The sequence below is a fragment of the Podarcis bocagei genome (assembly GCF_964188305.1).
Source record: "Podarcis bocagei genome assembly, chromosome: 5".
Taxonomy (NCBI): domain Eukaryota; kingdom Metazoa; phylum Chordata; class Lepidosauria; order Squamata; family Lacertidae; genus Podarcis; species Podarcis bocagei.
Window position 1 is genome coordinate 32,205,460 of NC_138129.1, and position 23,253 is coordinate 32,228,712.

At 43.2% G+C, this 23,253-nt stretch overlaps 1 protein-coding gene across 4 annotated transcripts in view; it reads right to left on the minus strand.

Moving 5' to 3' along the window:
- The window catches only part of MTCL2 (microtubule crosslinking factor 2), an 81,927-nt gene that overhangs the window by 50,020 nt on the left and 8,654 nt on the right, over positions 1–23,253 (minus strand). For all 4 annotated transcript variants that reach the window (XM_081195966.1, XM_081195967.1, XM_081195968.1 and 1 more), the window contains exon 2: positions 5,553–5,777. In XM_081195966.1, the coding sequence (XP_081052092.1) occupies positions 5,553–5,777 (225 nt within the window). The remainder of the gene's footprint in view (positions 1–5,552; positions 5,778–23,253) is intronic.

Genomic DNA, 23,253 nt, shown 5'->3' on the forward strand with positions numbered 1-23,253 from the left:
ATTTTTAAAAAAAAATTAAAGTGTGAACATGGTTTTAACATTTCAATGTATTTTCACACTTAAATGTCTTTTGTTACATATTATAATGTTGCTTTTTGTAACTTTTCTATGTTTCCAATTAAGGAAATCAGCCCCCAGGCATCACACTCGATGAACACAGCATGCGTGGAACTCAGGGGTGGGGAACCTGTAGTCCTCCAGATGTTGCTGGGACTCCCATCAGTCCCAGCCCACATAGCCAACTGGCAGCAGTGATGGGAGCTACAGACAAGCAACATCTGGAAAGCTGTAGGTTCCCCATCCCTGATAAAACTGGACATCATGCACTATAGTGGGGGAGCATGTGTCCCTTGACCTGTCTCCATATGGCTCTCAACCCAATTTCATAAGGTTGCTGCAGACCTCTGGCAAGAGCAATCTGTCCCTCCCCAGACAGCCTGCTGAGGGAGCAAAGGGGTGCCCCTTGTCACCTTTTAGCTCAGTATAAGGTAGCTCTATATTACATAATTGGCAGGGTGTTGGCCTGAGACTAAGAAAACCCATTTCAAGAGCTACACTTAAACATTTGGGCACCTGGGATGTTTTTCTGCCTCCAGGGGTCTAGGCTTTGCTCCTAGTCCTCATTCAGAAGCTCTGGAATGACTAATAGTTTGCATACAGAAGGTCAAAGATCAAACCTTGACACCTCCAGTTAAAAGGGTTCAAGTAGCAGGTGATGGGGGAAAGACCCTCTGCCTGAGACCCCAGAGAGCCATTCGCAGTCAGAGGAGACCATACTAGGCCAGATGGATCACTGATGGTCTGTCTCAGTACCATGTGGCTTCATATAGTCAAAACATATGGTCAAATACTTTGAAGAACCATGTGTTAAAAAAAACTACAAGCTGTGGAACAAGATGTTATCATTCCCAACACCAAGACAGGAACCCTGAGTGGGGGGGGGGGCATGGAGCAAGGGATTCTCCGTGGCATTTGCAGCCTGACTGGCTCCTGCTAGCCAGGAGGAAAAAATGGAGCGCAGTTTTCCCAACTATGTTGGCTGCACCAACTCGCAACATGTGCCCAAATCAGGTCCCTTACCAGGAACTGGACTGGCTTTGGATCCAGAAGAGCCATTGCTCTGCTTCCACCCTATCATTGAAACACCCCCATTGGGGAGCTTTATTCCAGCTACTGCTGGCAAGAACACCAATGGCAGCATATACTCTTCCATCATTTCCCTGGGCACAGAAAGGGCCTCCATGGTGGCCACGTTCCCCTGCCGGTGTTGTCAATTTCTAATCCCTGCCAGCAGTATGGATCAATGGTTAGGACTGCCCCGCTCATTCGAGAGTATCAAAGCCTCTTCTCAAAGCTATGGTGATATAAATACTGAGGGGCAGAAGGCATGGAAAGGAGCTGTTTGGACCAGAACTGCTGGCCCTTTATAAAGAAATGGGTTGCGTCCATAAGTAGACCCACTGAAATTAAGGAGTATGAGTAACCTAGGTCCATTGATTGCAACGAGTCTACTCTGAGTAGAACTTAGTTGGCTGCAACCCAAAACCTGCAGCCTTTACAATGATCAGGCAGTAACGCCTGCCTTGTTTTGGCCTATTTGCATAAATAAGCTTCTAAGGACATGTTCCCTGCAGTTCTCTCTTTTCGAACTAGCTGAGTTGCGGCATACAGGTTAAATCCTCAGCTTGCATTCCTCAAGTTGCTAATTTAAATCCTACTGCAGACTCAGATATTGGCATATGGAACTGGGCATTGCCAACACGTAGCACCCACAATAATGGCAGCTGGAAATTTTCAAATGCCCAAAGCTCTAATCAACAATACTGAGCAAAGCAGTATTGCCCCTCGGGATCGAAACAGGGAGGACAGTAGTATTTAGTAGGGCAGGATATCTACTACCTCATTCCAATGCACGTATCATGCTGAGAATACATTCTGTTGGACCCCATCAGGTCCAGGTGGTAGCTACATTTACTTTTAAACAACTGCACAAGCATATCCTCTTAATTACAGAGCAGTTAGCGATGGATGCTTGGGTGGAGATTGTCATCCGTCACTTGTGGCAGGCTTCATTTCCAGAAACTGCCATTTTCTGGAGCCTGGGGCACTTGGCAGCAGGTTCAGTCCTTTGTTTAAAAGCTTCCATTTGGCTCAATCCCAGGCTTTGCGGAGCTGGGATAAAAGGTACTGCGACAATGAAAAAGCGTTTTGTAGCTGAAGAAGAACAGCATTCCAGTGTAAGTGGAGAGGCTGCTGCACTTACTCTCACTGAGTCATGACCAAATACAAGCGCAGGTGCTGCTACAGAAAGAGTTACAAGCAAAGGCTGCCCCCGCAGGGAAATGGCCAGCAGTGCCGGGCATTGATTGCCCTTCTCTCCTCAGATGGGTAGGTTCGAAAACACCTATTTTGTTAATTAAAATTGCTCAACAGTTGATTGCACAGAGAGAGCTGCATACTTTGCCTGCCATGTCTCTATGCAAGTAAAAAAACCCACCTCTACATTTTATTACTATTTTCTCTCCCCCCCCCCCAGTCTACTAGAAAGGGGGACCATGCACAGAGTCTGGGACTTCTGCCCAGTTGAAAGGTTTGCCCATGTGGACTGACAGCACAAGGGTTGCTTCTCAAATTGCCAGCTCTGTAGGGCCATGAGATGGCCAACTTCTCACACAGCATACTGCCTTCCTTGACTCACTGTGAGCCCAGAGGATAAAAGACCACAGAATATGTGACCAGAATAAGCAGGGGGATGATAATTGTACCAGCTAAATGCCTCCTGTTTTCAAGTCTATGCACCACAACAGGGGAACTCACACAGAGGCCCCGTGGAAGGGCCAGTGGCACAACTAACTCTGCAGGTGAACTTGCAGATTCATTTTTAATTGTAAAGGGGGAGAACAAAGTATTTGCAAAGAATCGAATTCTACTGCTTAGACAGTTATAAGGCTAGCCAGTGCTATTTGCTTAGGATGTTCATCCAAGTCGCCCCTGGAGAATGTCCAAAGGGTTGGAGCTCTGGAGCTAACATTTCTGCTTTTGTTAATCATGGGGGAAATGCCCCCCCTCCACAAAGAGCACAACCTTCCCAGTATTTTCTTCTCTCATCCACACCATGCCAGTCGCCGTCGACATGCCTAAACATTTTACAGACTCCCTCATCCTGCCCTTTGGTACCCCAGCTGCTTGTGCTTCCGCTCACTATCAAATGCAACCCAAGAGTCACATCCCTTTGGATCAATGTTCCAGGGGCCTTGTGACAGTGGTAGGTGGAGCCAGAGGCAAAAGTGGGAGGAGCAACAGATGTAAATGTACACAGTAGGCTAGTTTCTACACACATTCACAAACCTCTCTCTATCCTCCATCCAGGCAGGGGAGAGGCATTATCAGAGTTCAAGGACACATCAGGAAAAAAACACTCAAGGAGAATATGAAGTGCATCCAGTGAATGATATGGCTGGGGGAGGGGGAGTATGATGTAGGGAGAGGCTCAAGGAACAGATAGAGAAGCTTAAGGACTGTATTTGGGCCCCAGACCTGAGGTTCCTCACCCTGGCCTATGCCATTAGGCAATGCAGCTTTGTTCAAAGGGCCACAGCAATGGAACAGGCCTTGAAGGCAGCAAGAAAGGAGGCATTCCTCCAGCAGATTGTGTTACTGTGCAATGCCAATAAAGTGCCATGCCTAAGCAGCATATGCACCACCCAGCTGGCCTGTGCAATCATCAAGAGCTAGCTAAGGCCCTTGGGCAGCTCAGGGAAGGGGCTCAGCCTCTCTGGTCAGCTGCTTAGTTCCCATGACTGTAAACTGAGCTGACAAGAAAGCATATCCTTATCACTAACCCTTCCCAGGTCTGCCCATCACAAGAAGCCTAGTGTCTGTGCAATGGGAAAGGGAGTGAAGTAGAAGCAGAAGTACAGCAAGGAGTCCAGCTGCTGCTAAAAATATGCCACATTGTTTGGGGAGCCCAGGTTTCAAGGGATATGCAGCTATGACAATGCACACAAAGGTTGCATGCGATATGTGATGAGCCAGATTGTAATAACAGCGCGAGGAATTGGAGCAGGGTTAACCCACAGTCCTGATCAGAATCCTGATGGGAGCTTTCCTCCCAGTACAGATAAATAGGAGTCAAGTCCAATCAGGAAAACAGCAGGAATAAAAGGGAAACGGGGGGGGGGGAGAATCCCCTCTCCCACCATGCCATGGCCCCAATCTGGCTCAGGAGCCCCTGTGCTGGTTATTTGTTCAAGAAAGACCAATTACACAGCAAATGTCACATCTAGCTTGGTCTTAAGCTCTATGGAGGAAGTATGGGATAAAGGTGCAGGATTCTATACATCCCATCACTAGCTCTGTTCTCCAAGGCAAAAAGATGGGTTTTCTCTCCATTTCAGCCTGCATTATGTGTAATGCAACACCAGCTTAAACCTGGCTCTCTGCAGGATTGGTCAACTCAACATTATACAGTAAACTAGACAGCAATTAAATGCTAAAGGGGCCCCAATCCTCAAAGGAATCATTTCAAGCAGAGCAAGCTGCAGTTCACTCTCACCACCAAGGCCTGAACTAGAAAGAACTTACGCAAAATTGCCTATGTGCAGGACCATCAAAAACAGCAAAAAATAAACAAACCACAGGTAATTCAAATTCTGCAAGAAAATGATCAATTCCATGACATCTATGCAAATTAACAATCACATGCATATATTTGCTTACTTTGCATATTCTATTCTGCTTCTGTTGGTCATAGGAGAATGGAGCCATGGCGGGTAATGAAACCCTGGCCTTTCTGTCCCCCACCTACTTGGCTTCTGAGATTTTACTTAGCATTGCCCACACTTTCATGCCTATTTTCACAGTCACAAGGGCCAGAAATATGCTTCTTTCAAAAGCTGAGATTCTCAGGATACTTAATTCTGCACCCAATGGAAATTTCAATGTTTGCCCAGTAAAATTATGGAAGCGTTAAAATACAAAAGACTTGATCTGCTGCTGCCTCTTACTCAGATCCAAAAGGGAATGTAGATGAATTGAGTCTACTCTACTACAACTCCAATCTCTGTTTGTCTTTACTTGCCATTATCTTGCCCTTATTGACTTAGTAAGAGGTGGACTACGTTTGTGCAAAGGAATCCAAGCCTCGTGGTTTCCTCTGGGAAATTGCTACAATGCCCAACAGCAGCATTTCACAAATCTTCCAAGTTCTGCTCTAGGTCAGTATGGCAACAGCTCCATTTTCGAGGAAGTCATTTCTAAGCAGTTATTTTTGCAAAACATAACTTAAATGCACACCAAATAGAGCCTGTACCCCAGCACTGGCGGAACACATGCTTTGCATGTAGAAGAGCAAAGTTTCAATACCTAATACCTCCAAGTTAAAGGATTTTTGGTATCTGAGCCAGGAAAGGCCTCTGCCCAAGACCTTGGAGAGATACCAGTAGCGAAAATAAACAGCACAATGGACCAATAATCTGAAACAGGACAAAGCAGGTTTTTTAAAAAATCCCAGGACCATTCAAATGTCTTCTCTCTTGTAACTGCAGGCTTACCTTGACATCTTGTTCAAGGCCGTGTATGAGCTCTCCATCCACCTGGCCAGTCTGTGCCACACGAAGGCTGCGCCGCTCTGCCTTTCGCAAACGGTATTGCAAGATGCGGCAGGTCTTACTGGCTTGGTCCAGTTGCTGCCGGAGCTCCTGTAGCTGGTAGACATCTTCTTCCATGTAGACATCTCTCATCTCCAGCATCTCAGCCCTCAATTCCTCAATCTCATCCTAAGGAAGAAAAGTACAATGGTCAAAGAATGGACAGGGCAAGCGTTACAAAGCTTGCATGTGACAACATCAGAAAAGAATACGACAAGGGAGTGAGGAGGGCAGTTAATACCTGTGTGTTTATATATTCTACACTGCTTGTCTACTATAAAAAGTCCTCAGGCAGCTTGCTTGGTTTATTAATTAATTAATTAATTAATTAATTAACCAACCAACCAACCAACCATATTAAGAATCCTAAAACAAACTACTGTATGATCCAACAGAACAGCAGGGTCCTTCTACAAAGCTATTTCTTATCAGGTAAAACCAGTAGCTTAACAAACAAAAACAATACCCCTCACAGTTTAGAAGGCCATATATGGTTTAATTAGCCAAAGGCCTGATTATAAATATGGTAAGTAGATAGATAAAATGTGGGTTGGGAGGTTTCAATGGAGAATCGATTTTAAAAACCCCTATTGTGAAGGGGCAAGAGAAAGAGTTAATAAGAAGAGAATGAACTGCAGTTCCCTCCAACCCAAACTACCAGGGATGTGGACAGTGCTTTGCCCTGGACTTCTATATAACAGTATATTACTATTATACTATTATTAGAATAGTATTCTACTGGTTTACTATTACAGTGGTACCTCAGGTTAAGTACTTAATTTGTTCCAGAGATCTGTTCTTAACCTGAAACTGTTCTTAATCTGAAGCACCACTTTAGCTAATGGGGCTTCCCGCTGCTGCCGCGCCGCCGGAGCACAATTTCTGTTCTCATCCTGAAGCAAAGTTCTTAACCTGAAGCACTATTTCTGGGTTAGCAGAGTCTCTAACCTGAAGTGTATGTAACCTGAAGTGTATGTAACCCGAGGTACTTCCTTTTCATCTATTTATAAGGGTGGGGGTGGGGGTAAATAAGCGATTTGTGAATGCTTTAAAACAATTACCTGCACTGAAGTAACCAATGCAATCCTGACATGGGACTGTGAACCTGTCAGAAAATGTTTCCACTGCAGCACTAAGAAAAATTCCTCCACGTGTCTGCACTACATAATTCAGAACATTTAGGCACCAAGCAACGGGTGAGATTAACAGCTAAAAAGCCACCATTTACAGGCAAAATGGGGGGTTGGGGTTGGGGGGGAACTCCCTATGTAAGACCACCCAGAACTAGAGTGCAGCCAAGCAATGCCAATCCAACTAATTAGCCCTAGGAGATTAGAAGCAAAGGCACTGAGTGCATAACATGCAACTCTAGGATAAAAGACTGCACAGCAAGAGGAAAGCTACAAAGCACCAGTCACAAGGCCCAAGAGCTGTCTCCCTGAGAAATTGTCCTTATACTTGCAGCAGCATCCTTACTTCTGACTTTATACCAACAGTAATGTCAAAAGGGCTCCTGTCCTTTCTGGAGCTCCTGGTTCCTCTAATTAATAGCAAGTCTCAACTGCTCTGTCCCAGCTAGTAGACTGTAAACCTTGGCTCCAAAATGGCTACTAAAAGTCATTAACAGCCATGATAAAAAAAATACATGACAAATCAGAAAATATATATTGTGCTGTAGAGAGGAAAGACTTTTCCTTATGGATCACAAAGTTATTTCCTTCCTCTGTCTGCCCCTGAGTATCTTACCTGCAATGCTCAAGATCATGAATTTTTATTGGAACTCATCTTAGAATAAGAACTGGGTTTAATATATTGTACAGCTGCTTATCACACACAGAATTGTTGTTTTTTTTAAAATCAAGACCCATGACATGCTATATAATTGTCAATGATAGCACAGAGAAACTGTTAACTCTTCAGTACAATGGTATATGTGCCTACTTCAAAAGTAAACCTCTTTTCATTTATTGGGGCTTACTCCTAGGTAAGTGGTTACAGGGTGGCAGCAGAGGCATTGGTTTAGGATTTGCACTTGGGAAACCAATATTCTTGTGCCTTTGACAGCTCTTCCTCCAGTCAGGACCATCAAGACATAGCTGATTTCCCATAAGATTGTCAGGGTGGGTGGGAGAGATGAAATTAGCAATGATTGTACTCTCTAATCTTCAGCTATGCCATGTCCCCCAACAGCCATTTTGTGCTATGCCATAGCCCCACAGCGGCCATTTTGTGACTGGCGCTCTCAGCACTCCCTCAAAATGTGCCCACTGGTCTTAAAAGGTTGCTGATCCCTATTCTATTTGATTGTATTACTTTTTTTTTTTTTTGCCACACCTGCTCCTGCATTATTCTGATGGTGGTGCTCAAACTGGAGATTTACAAACACATAAACAGAAATTTGTGATGACTAGGCATCAACTCCACAACTTATGTTAATAAATTTCCAGAAGTCTGCACCCTGAAGCAGTGAAAAAAAAGAAGGGCTTGGGAAAATAGTCACTTCCCCAAGAAGGTGGTGTTTACAAGTATGGTTAAGAGCTCCAAGGGAATTCAAAAGATGCCAAACAGCAACTTGAATGCCACTGACATAAACTCAAGCAATGGGCAATAGCTCAGTGGTAGAACTTTGCATACAAAAGGTCACAAGCTGAATCCCCAGCATCTTCATCCTGAATAGAAACTGCCAGTGAGCAAAGACGGTATTGAATTAAATGTACCAATGGCCTGGCTTAGTACGAGACAGTTTCCTATGTCCCTTTGGAGTACTGTACTCAGCCAATATATCCTTTCTAGGTCACAGAAATATGCTGAAGCACATCCACGAGGGATGTGGCATTGTGGCAGTGGAATTCAAGAGTATAGAAACATCAAGCACCAGAATAAGAAACATTTCTCCAGTAACTGTGTTTCCAGAGTAAGAGCCAATTGCCACAAAGTTGTACTTCCCTGATCCTGGAAAACCCAGAAGATCCACCCAAAGAATTATATAAACAAAGTCAGTGAGGCAGAGAACGTGGGTGCATGCCAGGGCCTCATGGGAGCCTTTCCAAGTGTTCTGGAATGGAATGGGAAGCAGAACAGCCCTGTGAAAGACTGAGCAGCCTGTGAGTAGCTAAAAGTAGGTTTACTTCTGTCAAAGTAATATGAAATAAAAGCTTCAGTATACTTCAGCAGCTCTAGTGCACTAAGTTCTTTCAGTTCAGATTTAGTCAAAAATACTACCAGCATGCAGTGTCCTGGGCAGTGATGCATCTGGTATAGCTAATAATGGATCTATTCTTCCAGAAGTGGACTGGCTCCAGGCTGCATCTGATACCAAGCATGCTTGAAAAGGCAAAAGAGCCTGAATTCCTAGCTTGCCAAGAGTCATGGCCAGGGCTCTTCCTCCGCAAGGAAATAGGCCTTGGAGCCTAATTTGCCCTCAGAATTAGCCTATAATATCCCTACCTCCCCAGGCGGGTGTCCCAGCACCAGAAGAGCCCATGACGGCAGTGGCCTGAAGAGGTCCCATTACCTTCCTCAGACTCTAAGCACTACAGCTTGGAAACCTCAGCCTTGCCCATGCCACTCCTAAATACCTCCTAAAACTGGTTGGACCCCTTGAAAAGTAAGAGGCTTCACTCATCAGCAGTGGGGCTAGCTGGTGAGAGGGAGATTTAATTCTGGTTCAGTCTGGGTTTACTGGTTGTTGTAGCAACACTCAAGCCTGCCTTGCCTGACTTCCAGTATATAGGTGCTACTTGGACCCATCCAGGATGCTAACCACTATGCTTGTTTGCCTTTTGGACTGTGGCGTCTGCTTTGCTTAATTTCAATTAGCAAGAACTACCCTCTTGCTCTATCTGACTCTTGCCCAATCTGACTTTGCTTCCTGGGTCCTGAAGTGGTACTGGTGAGCAATATGCAGCCTGACGTCCCCTAGGAGCACACAGTCCTCCTTGGCTAAAAGCCTTTCTCCTGACTGCCTGGGACAGGAAATCCAATTGCCTTAGTACCCAGATCCCTAACAACAATGGGGCTGCAGAATATAGCCAAATATTTTAATACATAACTTTCAACTGAGGCCTGTTCACAGTGGGTTGTATTCATTATCTGGGGACAACACGGGCTTCATCTAGTGCAATGGGTCAATCAAATGCAACTCAGTGTGTGTGCATATACACATTTTAAGGCATGTGGGGAAAACCTCCAGCCCAGAGCAGGTACCACATCTGCATATTCATAAACTAGTCAGGGACTTCTGACTATGTTTTTATGGCTTTCTTTCATATTGTCCTATCTGTGAACAACTGCCTACTAAAGAATACAGTGGTACCTCGGGTTACAGATGCTTCAGGTTACAGACTCCGCTAACCCAGAAACAGCACCTCAGGTTAAGAACTTTGCTTCAGGATGAGAACAGAAATTGTGCGGTGGCGGCACGGTGGCAGTGGGAGGCCCCATTAGCTAAAGTGGTACCTCAGGTTAAGAACAGTTTCAGGTTAAGAACAGACCTCCAGAATGAATTAAGTTCTTAACCCAAAGTACTACTGTACTGGTTTGAAGGATTCTATTCTGTGGTTTCACCATCAATTCCCTAAGTGGTTTTCAGAGCACCATTTCATTAAAAATTGACCAGACTACTTTCACATGTTGGTGCAGAGGTAAACAAAGCTCCCTTAGGAGTAGGTTCAGAAGTCACATTTTTGAAAAGTCACACTACCCCAGCCTGCACAACTCTACCCTTTTCCACAATAAATGCCTCATGAACGCAACTGGATATTTAGTGAGAGCTCCCAGGATCCCTACAAGGAGTGCTGGTACCCAGTAAGAATACACACATACATAGTTTCACCAAAAGAAAGGTTTACCAAAGCTATTGAAGAATTTTACTCTTCTTTATGCAAGTATGGCACTATCAAAGCAGGCTTGAGACAGTTTGGGGCATAAAGTGAAATAACCAAATGACCCCCCCCCACACACACACACTACTTAGCACTGTCACACTTCACCACAAAATCCTCATTTTGGATAGAAATCACTTCGAAATGAATGGGAGCTGCACAAGAGCGCATTAATGCTCTTTCTCAAGCTCTGGCTCATTTCAGTGAGGCTTGCAGAGACTATTGTTGACAATCAGTCACCTCACCATGGCCTCATCCTGGGCCATGAGCTGAATTATGAAGATGGTCCCTATAAACTAAAGGATGAATTCTGAACTCCATCAGTTGGTTCAATAATTCATCTCCTTTTCATATACACAACTAAACCTACTGCCTCCCAGGAGTGACATACTTCAACCAGTTCAGCAAAACTAGCACACCACCTTCCCTCATGAGGATCAACCATTAAAACATAAAACAGACCTGACAGCCTGGAAGAATAACTGTGAAAACTCCAGTATCAGAGGGGAACGCGCTGAACACAAAGAGCCTAGAGCGAGGGCACTTGAGAGAGAAAGGACTTATTTCTATAAATACTTTACAGAGAGATAAAGAGAAAACTGTGGGTGGGGATAGGATTCTCCTCAGTAGGTGGGAGGAACACCTAAACCAAAACAATGTTGTTCAGCTATAGGGGGGAAACTCCTTTCTTCCTATTGGACAGATGTATGATGAATAAGCTGTGAAGACACAGCATTTCATTCAGAAGGCACAACATGAAGAAACCTGACTTGCTCCAGTTTTCTCTGGACTGCAACTAAGAAAAATGAATGGGACTTGATTTAGAGGTCCAACCAAGTAGTTTACTCATAGAATCATAGAGTTGGAAGAGACCACAAGGGCCATCGAGTCCAACCCCCTGCCAAGCAGGAAACTCCATCAGAGCACTCCTGACATATGGCTGTCAAGCCTCTGCTTAAAGACCTCCAAAGAAGGAGACTCCACCACACTTCTTGGCAGCAAATTCCACTGTCGAACAGCTCTTACTCAAGCCAAACTAAATTTTGATTGGGTATTTGTTGACCCAAACTTAAACCACACACCTTATCAGCAGATCAAACCTATTCCTATGAATTTTCAGTACTTGGGTTTAGAAAATAATAATAATAATAATAATAATAATAATAATAATAATAATAATAATAATAATATTTTTTTTTAATACCCCGGCCACCCGGTTGGGTTTCCCCAGCCACTCTGGGCAGCTCCCAGCAGATTAAAAACAGAATAAAACTTCAAACATTAAAAACTTCCCTAAACAGGGCTGCCTTCAGATGTCTTCTAAAAGTCAGGTAGTTGTTTATTTCCTTGACATCTGATGGGAGGGCATTCCACAGCGCAGGCGCCATCACCAAGAAGGCCCTGCCTGGTTCCCTGTAACCTCACATCTCGCAGTGAGGGAACCACCAGAAGGCCCTCGGAGCTGGACCTTAGTGTCCGGGCTGAACAATGGGGGTGGAGACGCTCTTTCAAGTATACTGGCCAAGGCTTTAGGGCTTAAAGGTCAGCACCAACACTCTGAATTGTGCTCAGAAACGTATTGGGAGCCAATGTAGGTCTTTCAGGACCGGTGTTATATGGCCTCCACAATCACAGACTCACTGTTAACACCGTTTTCATGGAAGACAATATTATTCGGCTATGGGTGATTGCCAAAGAAAGAAGACTTCAAGGGGTGCACTTTTATCTATGGATCAGGATCTGAAATATCCGTCCTCCCCCCAAAAAAACCTATCACCCAATTACACCACTAGGTATGTCTATGAATGGGAAAATGCACAAAACAAGAACTATTTAGAAAGCTAATATCAATATAGTAGCAATTTTCTTCCAGCTGACCAACGTACCGGCTTGCCACTCTACTCCCAATCCAACAACACAGCAATGGGTTTATTCTGTATCATGCTCCATTTAGAACCATCTCCAAATGGCACAGACCCAGTCAAGTGACCTGGACCTATAGAGCCTGCAGCCTGGCAGAGCATCAGACTTGATGGCTCATGTAGATAAAAGGAAATGAAAATCCAAAATCACTTCCACATACTGGTATCACAAAATAAGACCAGATGGTGAATGGGATAGTCTATATTGTAAGCTAAGGGATGGTATCAACTCCCTCTTGCTTGTGCTCTCCCCAGCCCCTTTGCCTATTGCTAGTAGCAACAGGGAATGTTGCTCATACCCTGGGGTTCAAGCCATCTGTTGCTTCCTGTTTCACTGGCAGTAGCTCTCCTACAAGAGGGCTGAGCTCTCTTGGCCACTTCTGGCTGGCCACATTCCCTACACCCCCTGGAAGACCTTCAGGCGTTTGTCCATTTGAATTTGGAGAGTGGGAGCAGGTAGATAATTCCCCTCTTGCACTTCATGGATCAGTGGTTTATCTGCTTATGATGATCCACACAGGAAAGCCAATCACAGAATGGCACCCATTAGGAAGCCTTCCTATTGAGCAAGCAAAGAGGGTACACAAACAATGGCTTTGAAAACCTGCCTCCCGGCCAGCATGTCACATCCAATGATGAAATGAGGCATTATATCCAAGGGCACCAGAGGATTCAGAGTTCTCTGCAATATCCTAGCAAATTGCCATCACAGAACAATCTTCCTCACCCCATTCCTTTTAAATTAAGATATGAAAAAGAATGAGAAAGCTACCGGTACCTAAAAGCAGCACCCCAAACTAGTTAAAGGCACACACACACACAAACCAGTTCCACATGCATATTTCATCTTGTTAATCACCACTGGATAACTTATTTAGTTAAGGCATTAATACCATTCAGCAAAACCATTAGTGCCATTCAGCAAGTACTATTCAGGGCAACAAACCATTAAAAAGGTAGATCAGGCTACTGTAGACAACCATCTACTTGGAAGGCCTGGCAGGAAAGATCAGCAAAGCAGACTGATACGTGTTGAATTCCACGCCCTAGCAGGGGAGAACACTATAAATCAGCAAAATAATGCCACTTTCCTATAGCTTTCTTCTAGTTCACTGGGCACTGGATTTCTAGTTAAGTGGTCCTGGATTATGGCTCCAAGCAGTGAGTTCTAATAGGAATTATCAGCAGCTCTGTGGGCATGTTCAATCTCCCTAGCAGTACAGCAGCAGCCCCTAGGCCAGGCATCCCCAAACTCTGCCCTCCAGATGTTTTGGGACTGCAATTCCCATCATCCCTCACCACTGGTCCTGTTAGCTAGGGATGATGGGACTTGTAGTCCCAAAACATCTGGAGGGCAGAGTTTGGGGATCAATTGGCAGGAAGCACAGCAGAAACAGAGAGCCAGTCCTGTTGCAAGAATTTACAGAACACACAATACTTTCAAAAGAGGTTAGCTCCACATCATTGAAGATAAATATTGGCCTCCAAAGCTGAAACTGTCAACTTTAAAATCGTATGACCACTTCCTAGCTTGTATTCAACAGCAGGGGATCCTGATTAGTGTGGTTGGGCAGAGGCATAAATCGAAAAGAATGCACATTTGGATCAGAGAATTCCAGGGGGCGGTATGTCCAAGCACACAGTGTGAGAGGTGCCCATTGTTGAAAAACACTTCAGAAAGAAGATTGCTTCTGAAAAGAAACCTACATTGTCTGGGGATCACTGCTATTGCACAAAGCCTCTCTCAGCAAAAATGCCTTGCATGAACCATGATCAGGTTTCAATTGGCAAGTATAATTAAAGGCCATACTGTCTGTAATGATGCTTACCTTCCTTTGAAAGACACTATTATAAATGATACTTATATCAAAGCAGAGTCTGGTACTGTAAAAAAAACAAAAAAAAAACCCCACACTAATAGGCAGAGCAATTCAACTCATCATTCTAGAAGCCTCGGCATCAAAGCATTGCACCCAGGTATTTATTTCTAGGGAGGAAGTGGGTGGAGAAACCTCTGTTCGGACAGCTGCAATGCACAACAAAAGAGGGGAGGAAATTGTTACTGGGCAGAGTTCAGCCTGAACATGCAAAGAGAACTCCAGAAGCCAGACAAACCTCAAAAAGAGCCAGGACTACAGCAAAAAACCCCAAAAAAACCCTGCCAAACGATTAGTTAAAACAGGTTGCCTGAGCAATAAGATAGGGACATAGGAATCTGCCTTCTACTAAGCCAGAGTATTGGTTCATCTAGCTACACTGGCAACTGTTCTCCAAGGATTCAGGGAGAAGTCTAGGACTGCAACTATTAAAGATTATGTAGGTAGCCAGAAATAAGAGGGCTTTTTTTCAGCTGTGCAACCCCAGTTGTGCAACCCCCTCCCCTTGATCATATCAAGTCTTGCTGGTGGCAAAATGCGGATGCCTAAGAAGAGTCTGGAAAACTGCATCTGTTACAAGGTGCCATTTAATCAAATTAAAATTTCCACCAGGTCAAATCCATTAAAGGAAAGCAACTCCTTGCATTTCAGTAGGTGATATTTTTGTAGCCCTTTGCCCAGTTTTTATGAAATGGAAGAATCTTAAAAGTATAATACTGTACACATGCAAGTAGTCAGACGTGGGGTAATAATGAGGAACATACACAGCAGACAAAGAAGACTTGTTTTGGAAAAGGTAACAAAGTATTTGGTGAGCAAATAAGACATTGACTGGATCTGCATTTTGGAGGCCTATATGAACAGTTATTGCAAACTGGAATGGATGCCGAAGAACTTGAAACCCTCGCAGCTAAATATCAATTTGAGTAGAGGTGTCTAGGACAAGGGCTAACCTTGGTTCAAAATGTATTCTTGCTTCTCAGTGAAAAGTGGGAATATTCAGCTTTCAAATAGAACAGGGATGCAGAACCTGTGATCCTCCAGACGTTGTTGAACTCCCAACACCCGTCAGCATGGCAAATAGTTAGGGATGATGGAAGTTGTAGCCCAACAACATCTGGCTGCCACAGGTTTCCCATTTCTGCAGTAAAGCATACTGTTCACTTGCAGCCTTCATTAACCATAAAAGTACCAGCCTACAATTAGATATAAATTTATCCCAGTAACTGTATTTTCTTTTGCAGCTGCTATGGAACAAGGACTTGAGTTCATATTTGTATACAACATCCGATGCAGCTGTACAATACCACTAGTAATTTCCCTTTGAATGGTGACTGTATGCTTACATGTACACTATTTTAGGATGGTGGGTGGCATAAGGAATGGTACATGGAGTAGCAGTTGAATACTGATAAAGGATGCTTGTATGCAGAAGGCTAATGACTTCATGTACTAGCAATGCCAGAATGAGTCTTATATCTATTGCTAACACCTACTGTTCTGCATACCATTGCCCTTCAATGATACATTGGAAGGGGGCAAAAAAAAAAACAACCACCCTCAGTATAACTCCTAAGACTGGTGCTTTCTCCAGTTAAATCAAGAGTCCACCAACAATCTCAACATGTGTTAGGGGAGACCCAAGAAAATCTCTAATAAAAATATATATTTTTTAAAAAATGTGTTTGGGGAGAGGCACCACTATTGTTGCTTGTGTAAAATTTTACCAAGAACCTTTCCAAGAACATTTTCTCAACAGAATTGCTTTCAACGCCATTATAAAAAAGACCACAGTAAGGCTGAATTTCTATATCCACTAAACAGAAGTAAACATCATAGAATTCAGTGGCACTTATTTCTGAGTAACACTCCAAGACATTTTTTAAAAAAAACAATTCATTCAAACTATGTAACTTCCTCTAAAAGAAGTATGTCAAAGCCTGAAATTAGAATTCAGAAAATCATCATCATCCAGATGAACTTTTCTTAGACATATATCTGCTTCCTCACATTGATTTCTGTTATCTCGAGACCCTTGGTCAACCTAGTCACCCTCCTCTTCACACCGTCCAACTTGTCAATATCATTCTTAAATAGTGGTACCCAGAACTGGACATGGTACTCCATGGGTGGTCTGACCAATGCAGAGAATAAAGGGGTGGCACCTATGCAGGTAGCGCTGTGGGTTAAACCACAGAGCCTGGGACTTGCCGATCGTAAGGTCGGCGGTTCGAATCCCCGCGATGGGGTGAGCTCCCATTGCTTGGTCCCTGCTCCTGCCAACCTAGCAGTTCGAAAGCATGTCAAAGTGCAAGTAGATAAATAGGTACCACTCTGGCGGGAAGGTAAACTGCGTTTCCGTGCGCTGCTCTGGTTCGCCAGAAGCAGCTTAGTCATGCTGGCCACATGACCCGGAAGCTGTACACCAGCTCCCTCGGCCAATAAAGCGAGATGAGCGCCGCGACCCCAGAGTTGGCCACGACTGGACCTAATGGTCAGGGGTCCCTTTACCTTTACCTATGGGGAGCCCACAAGCAGGACCTAAGTGCAATAGTCATCTCCCACTTGTGATCCCCATCAACTGGTATTCAGAGGTATATAGCCACCCACAGTGGAGTTAAAACATAGGCATCATGACTGGTCTAACCCTCTTTCAAAGCCATCCAAGTTGGTGGCCATCCACTTTCTTCACACCATGAATAATTTTATAAATCTCTGTCATGTTCCCCTGACTCACCTTTTTTCTAAACTTAAAACTGATTACTTGTGGCTGTCCTGAATCTCAGGCACAAGTCTCTCTCAAGTCCTGTATCCTGAGATCCTTTTAGGTGGAGATGCCAAGGATTGGATTTTGGACCCTATGAATATGAAGCTTGTTCTCTAATACTCAACCATGGCTCCCAATTGCAAAGAAAAATTTCAAAAGTACTTCAATTCTGCCTGTCTCATATTTTTAGCACCAAGTATTTTATTCTCAAATGAGATTAAGTGATACTTCTCACTGCACCCTATGCAGAGAGCAGCAAATTTATTCAAGAACCTTATTGCCATTAACAATTGCTGCTTAACCCTTAAGAAACATTTATAACAAGACTTCGTTATTTAAGAGTTTACAGCAGAAACTCTCATATTGGTGTTGCAAATATTAAAACCTATTTATGGATGCATGCCCCTAAAGGTATTTTAACATATTAAACTACTGCCGCAGGGAATATCAATCTACTAATCAGATCCTGAAACAGCTGTATACAAGAGACCTACCCAGAATCCTGAGTCCTTCTCTACTAGACAAAGCTTGTTTTGCCCTAGCATGTGCTGCCAAGGGGTCAATAGGAGGACACGCTAGGAAGGGTTAGTACAGCAGCCTTAGATTGGCTGTGAGATTGGGTGCGATCCAAAATGCCAATAATAAATCCATCAACCTGTCTACAACCCCAGCTAGACAGCCCTATAATTCTAATCTGTAAATCTCTACATCCAATACACTTTTTGGCAAATAAATGGATCACAATAAACTGTATATGCACAAGCTATTTGGAGAGAAATGGACAGGAGCAAAGGAAGTAGGTAAGTTCTACAACCATCAGTTGGGCTACAATATCTGGCTTGCATCAACAGCTGCTGCCACAGTATATATGCCACAATGTTGTTAAGCAACAGACAAGCAACAATATTATAAAAACCCAGAACTCTACCTGCTTCTAAAAGAGAGCTATTACCGGTATTTGTGGCTAGTTAACAGTGCTTTTTTCAGGGAATACTCAAGGGTACACAATACTGGCACTGCTTTTTTGGGGGGGGGGTTAAAATTGTGACACTTACTGCAACAACTTTGTGATGAAAACCAGCACCTATTTTTCTAGAAGAAAAGCACTGCCAGTTAAGAACAACACTGCATTGAATGGGCTAATAAATAAACCAGTCCTAAATACTCTGAACCATGACAAGGTCTAGACTGAGCAGCAGCCTAGATAGAATCTGACTCGGAGGAGGAACCAGCCATATCAGAAGAGTCAGAGACACCAGCAGCAGAAGTGCTGAACCCAAACTCTAATGCAGAGTCAACGCCTCAACCTGAAGCCTGCTGAACCAGAGTGATCCCTGAACTACCGCCTTCCAAGATAGCTCCTCACTGTTTCAAATAAATGTTTCTGTTCTCCATAATCTGAAACCCTCTCTTTTGATTCAAATGAATGATTTTTGTCTTAATCAGAAAGTATTTTGCACTGATGTTAAATTGCCTATTACATCCATAATGTCAGTGAAAATTACATATACAGTACCTAGTAACATTAAGGAAACACTGAGAAGTAACTATAGTATTGTCGAATAATCTTGTACGGTTCTCCCCCCTCACCGCCAAAAGGCAGTATTAATTCAGGGAGCCCACATTTTGAAAAACATGGAAGTTGGAATGCTGCATTGATCTGACCTAGTATGGCAAGGGCTGAACTCATATTCTTATGTGATGGACTACATGACATTGGCTGAGATGACTGGCAGAATCCGCGATCAGGGAAAGGAGACGGCGGAAGAAGAATGGAAGAAATTTAAAATCTATCTTAAGGACTATTATAAACTTGATGAATGTTAGAATGTCGAGGTTTTGAGAAAGAAAGGGTTACAGCGATATAAGATTAGACTGAAGGAAAGATTAAGAGGACAGAGGCTTGACAGAAATATTTAGAAGCTGCTAAAAAACTTTGGACATTGGGATGCAGAAAGGGGAGGTATGGGGGAGTCTGAGAAACAAGGTTCATGAAAAAAAGGTTATGAAACTATACGTGTTTGTATGTCTTCTTATATGTTTGTATTGTTTTAAAAATTTTGTAAAACCAAATAAAAAAATTTCATTAAAAAAAATGAACTCATATTCTTATGATCTCGCACTGCAACATGGAAATTGGTATCAAGGGATAACAAGCGAACATTTCCTTAGAGATTAAAGGGAACAAAAGCAGCAGTTTTCAATTAACTGCCAGCCACAGACTGACAGAAGGAACAGTACTGTAATTCACGCAAGGCAAAGATAAGGAAAGATTTCCACAGGGAAGTCTTAAGATGGGCCACCATATGACTGCAGTAGTTTCAGGGTCTCCAGGTTAGGTGGATTAACGTGATGAAGTGAAAAAGACTCGTTTCCCAAACAGCAACTGCTACAAAGGACTTTATGACCTATTAAACAACAAGGATGCAGCTTAGTGGTAGCACACATGCTTTGCATGCAAAATGTCCGAGACATCTCCTAGTAGGAATGGGGGGTGAGAGACCCTGCTTGAAACCCAGGAAAGCTACTGCTGTCAGTGTAGACAATAATGAATTAGCAGAAATACGAGCTGACTCAGTATAAAGAATATAGACCACCTTTCTTCAATTTTACCACCACAGATTTGATTTTCCAATCCAATCCTATGCAGCAGTTTCCAAGTTCAGTCTGTCTCCCATCTCCTGAAATGTAATCCAATATATAAACTGCAACAACAACTTTGGGCTTTGTCTAAAAAGAACTCAACAATTTTGAGGTCTTCCTAAAAGGTTTTTTGCTTTTTGAAATATGGCAACCCTACAATAACACTGTGCCCACATCTTGCCAACAAAAGAGCAGACAGCTCAGAAGTTATACAGTGGTACCTCAGATTAAGAACTTAATTCGTTCTGGAGGTCCGTTCTTAACCTGAAACTGTTCTTAACCTGAGGTACCACTTTAGCTAATGGGGCCTCCTGCTGCTGCCGCAATTTCTGATCTCATCCTGAAGCAAAGTTCTTAACCCGAGGTACTATTTCTGGGTTAGCGGAGTCTGTAACCTGAAGCGTATGTAACGCAAAGCGTCTGTAACCCAAGGTACCACTGTAATGAGAAGGAGCAGCAGGTGGGGGAGGGGAGAGATGAGAGGAAATCATGTCACAGATTTACACCTTCCTGTATAAATTAACAACCAAACAACCACAAGCTTTCAAGCAATGCTACTGCAAATATGCTCTATCTGAAAACTAAAAGGTGCCACAAGTTGCTTTTCTTATTACATGCTGCATTAGGGACACAAATAACTCACGTTATTAGTTTTTTGCACCAATGTGATGAGAAGCAATGCAAACTGATGAAAAAATTCTAAAACGCAACTTTCCAGATTGTTTATGGAAGTGGTAGTTCTGTGGATCACACTTTCTGAATCACCTATCATGCCTTCTTCAGCTCCATTATTATTAAAATTAAGAGGAAAAGCAAGCATAAATTAGGAGCTTAGAGCTTATGAGATTCCTGCAGTGTGGCTTTCCATGGACTAAAGATTGGATATACATAAATAATATAAGAAAGCACTGGCTGTTTGAGGACCAACATTTCCTGTTGCTGATTTCTGGTGTATATCCCTACCACACTTGCGGAAGACAGAAAAAGCAAAGCAGACTCATAGCCAAGTTTTGCTTTTTACTAAGAAGGGAGGGTTGAGGGAAAGGCATGAGGTGATCAACATTAATGTGGTGTGTATGAAGACAAAACAAGCAGGAAAAGCCTGAATCGGAAGATGAGCAGAAGGCCAGTTGGGACCCCCTGGGCTAAGGCCACTCCGAATCCCATCTGTCAGTTATCTAAGGCATATGCTTGTTATTTTGAAACGTGATTGGCTTGGAAGATTTCTCCTCCCCTTGTTGCAAATGGAATCTCCAGTGCCATTCTTTGTCTTCACATCCCTCTGCAGCTGCCGGCATATCACATCTCACATTTTCCATTCTGCTGAACAGGGACTCAGAGCTCTTGTTCCCCCCACACTGGGATGACAAGGCGGTGGCTCGTGGCTGGCTGCTGTGCTTCTTAAAGGCACAGTGCCTCTCAAGCATGAAAATGTTCCCATCTCCTTTTCTTAACAGGAGTAGCTTGCTCGTCCCTTATCAGTATAACTCCTCAGAAACAGGAAGGAAAACTTCAGCTACAGAGCTTAGACAGAACTTCCACACATGACTGCACTGTGCTCCTCGGATCAATAGAATTGAAGCAAACATATAGAGATATAGATATTTTGAGACAGACGTTTCTGACAAGCTTGTGCATTTCCCCCCAGAAACTACAACTAAAAATCCAGCAACGGATTTAGACGTGAGAAGGAACAAGGGCTAGTCTTTGAAACCAAAACCCACAGAGTAATCTTGACTTTGTCCACATTTTTACAGCTTGGGTTTGGAGAAGGAAAATAATAATGATAATCACTTTTTTGCCAAAGTTCAAATGTACATAATCTGAAGTTGCATTATTATTCCCTTTTCTTCTTCTGGAAATAGCAGGCCCCAGGGCAGGTGATCAGTATCAAGAATTTTATTTATTAAGTCAATAGTTTTCTTCTCCTGCTGTAATCCAGGCAAAAACTGCTCCCCACCATGATCACTGAAAGCTGCTATTAACTCCATGAGGGAATCTTCACTCACCTCACTATACTGACAGGTTGACACCAGCGAAAAGCTTAAGAGTTCAGTTGTTTAAAAAGTAGCCTGCAAAACGTTTATACTAACCATCCTTTCCTATAAAAAGTTCTCTAAAGAGAAGCGACTGCAGGCAGAATTCCACCTTATAGGCAACGTCTGCAGTGATAGCACAGGTCACGGGGGGGGGGGGTAGGGTGGTGTCTTTGCACTAAAACTCCCGGGTTCTGTGAATAATGGCACATGCACAATCATGCTACTTACAGGTACTTGCAAGATAAGGAGGTTAGAGCAAGGGAGAGCATACATTTTCAAACCCCTACTGCCAACCAATCAAGAGTGAACTCTAACAGTTTCCTCCTAGAGAAACATGTTTTTAAAATAAACATTGTATCCAAAAAGAAGTAATTGTTGTGCTTAAATGTTCTCAAACACAAGCAGCTTTTTGTGATTTGTCTGAGTTTTTTTTAAAAAATGACAGGGATTGTTATATATTTTCATTTATACATTTAGTAAGAGCCATTGCAAAAGCAAAGTGCTTGGGCTTTGGAAATATTTCATAAGCCCCAGGTAATAAGTTGGGCATGACAGGGTGATTTATCAAAAGCATTAATAGGGGGATGACCTTTAAAGGCAAGAAAATTCACCTCCAGCCCTCTCTCCGTCTTGCAGACAGCAGCTTACCAACCACATCCCAGGAGCTTTTTCACTTTCTTTGAAACAACCAAGCAATATTCTTCATTTTGCTTACTTTCCTTTTCAGTTTACAGTGGAGCATTTCTGTCCATCTGGGGCTTCTGACCAGCTGGAAGAGGCATCAAAATAATGCTTAGGTCTTTGGAAAATTAGCTAAACCTACAATTCCGAAACTAGGTTTCTCCAAAAATGAAGATGGAAAGGAATAATCAGACAGCATATGCTTTTTGGTAGGCTACTACTCATTCCCTTGCCTTGGGAGTCAACCAGGGACTAATTTCCCAATACCAGGTGTAGGTCATAAGAATAGGTTCCAAGGAATAATTTTTTTTGCCCATGGGTCCCCCATTTCACTACTATGACTTCAGAAACACTTGACTATGCATGAGAACTCAAAAGTAAAAAACTAAACAGAAAATACTGTCCATTACAGTGAATGGACTATGCAACAAAATACACATAAGCTTCTAGCCCTCGTTGCATTAGTTCACATAGAGACAATCTGCAGCTCAAGAGCCACATGTGGCCTGCAATGCAACTGATTGGTGCTGGAAACAGCTGAAGACTAGAAGAATCAGCACACCCCTCAGCTGTTTCCAGCACCAATCAGTAGGGAAACAAGAGATGGTGCAGGATGAGATCCAGATAACTAGCACTGGGAAAAGCTGATGAGGCCAATAATTAGCTCTCTCCACAGCTGTTTCCAATGCCAATCAGCTACAAAATGGGATGTATAGGTTCCTCCCAGTCAAAGAGGATGGAAAGTGTTGAGGAGTATCCTAATCTGCATAATCCTCAACTGTTCCCAGCACCA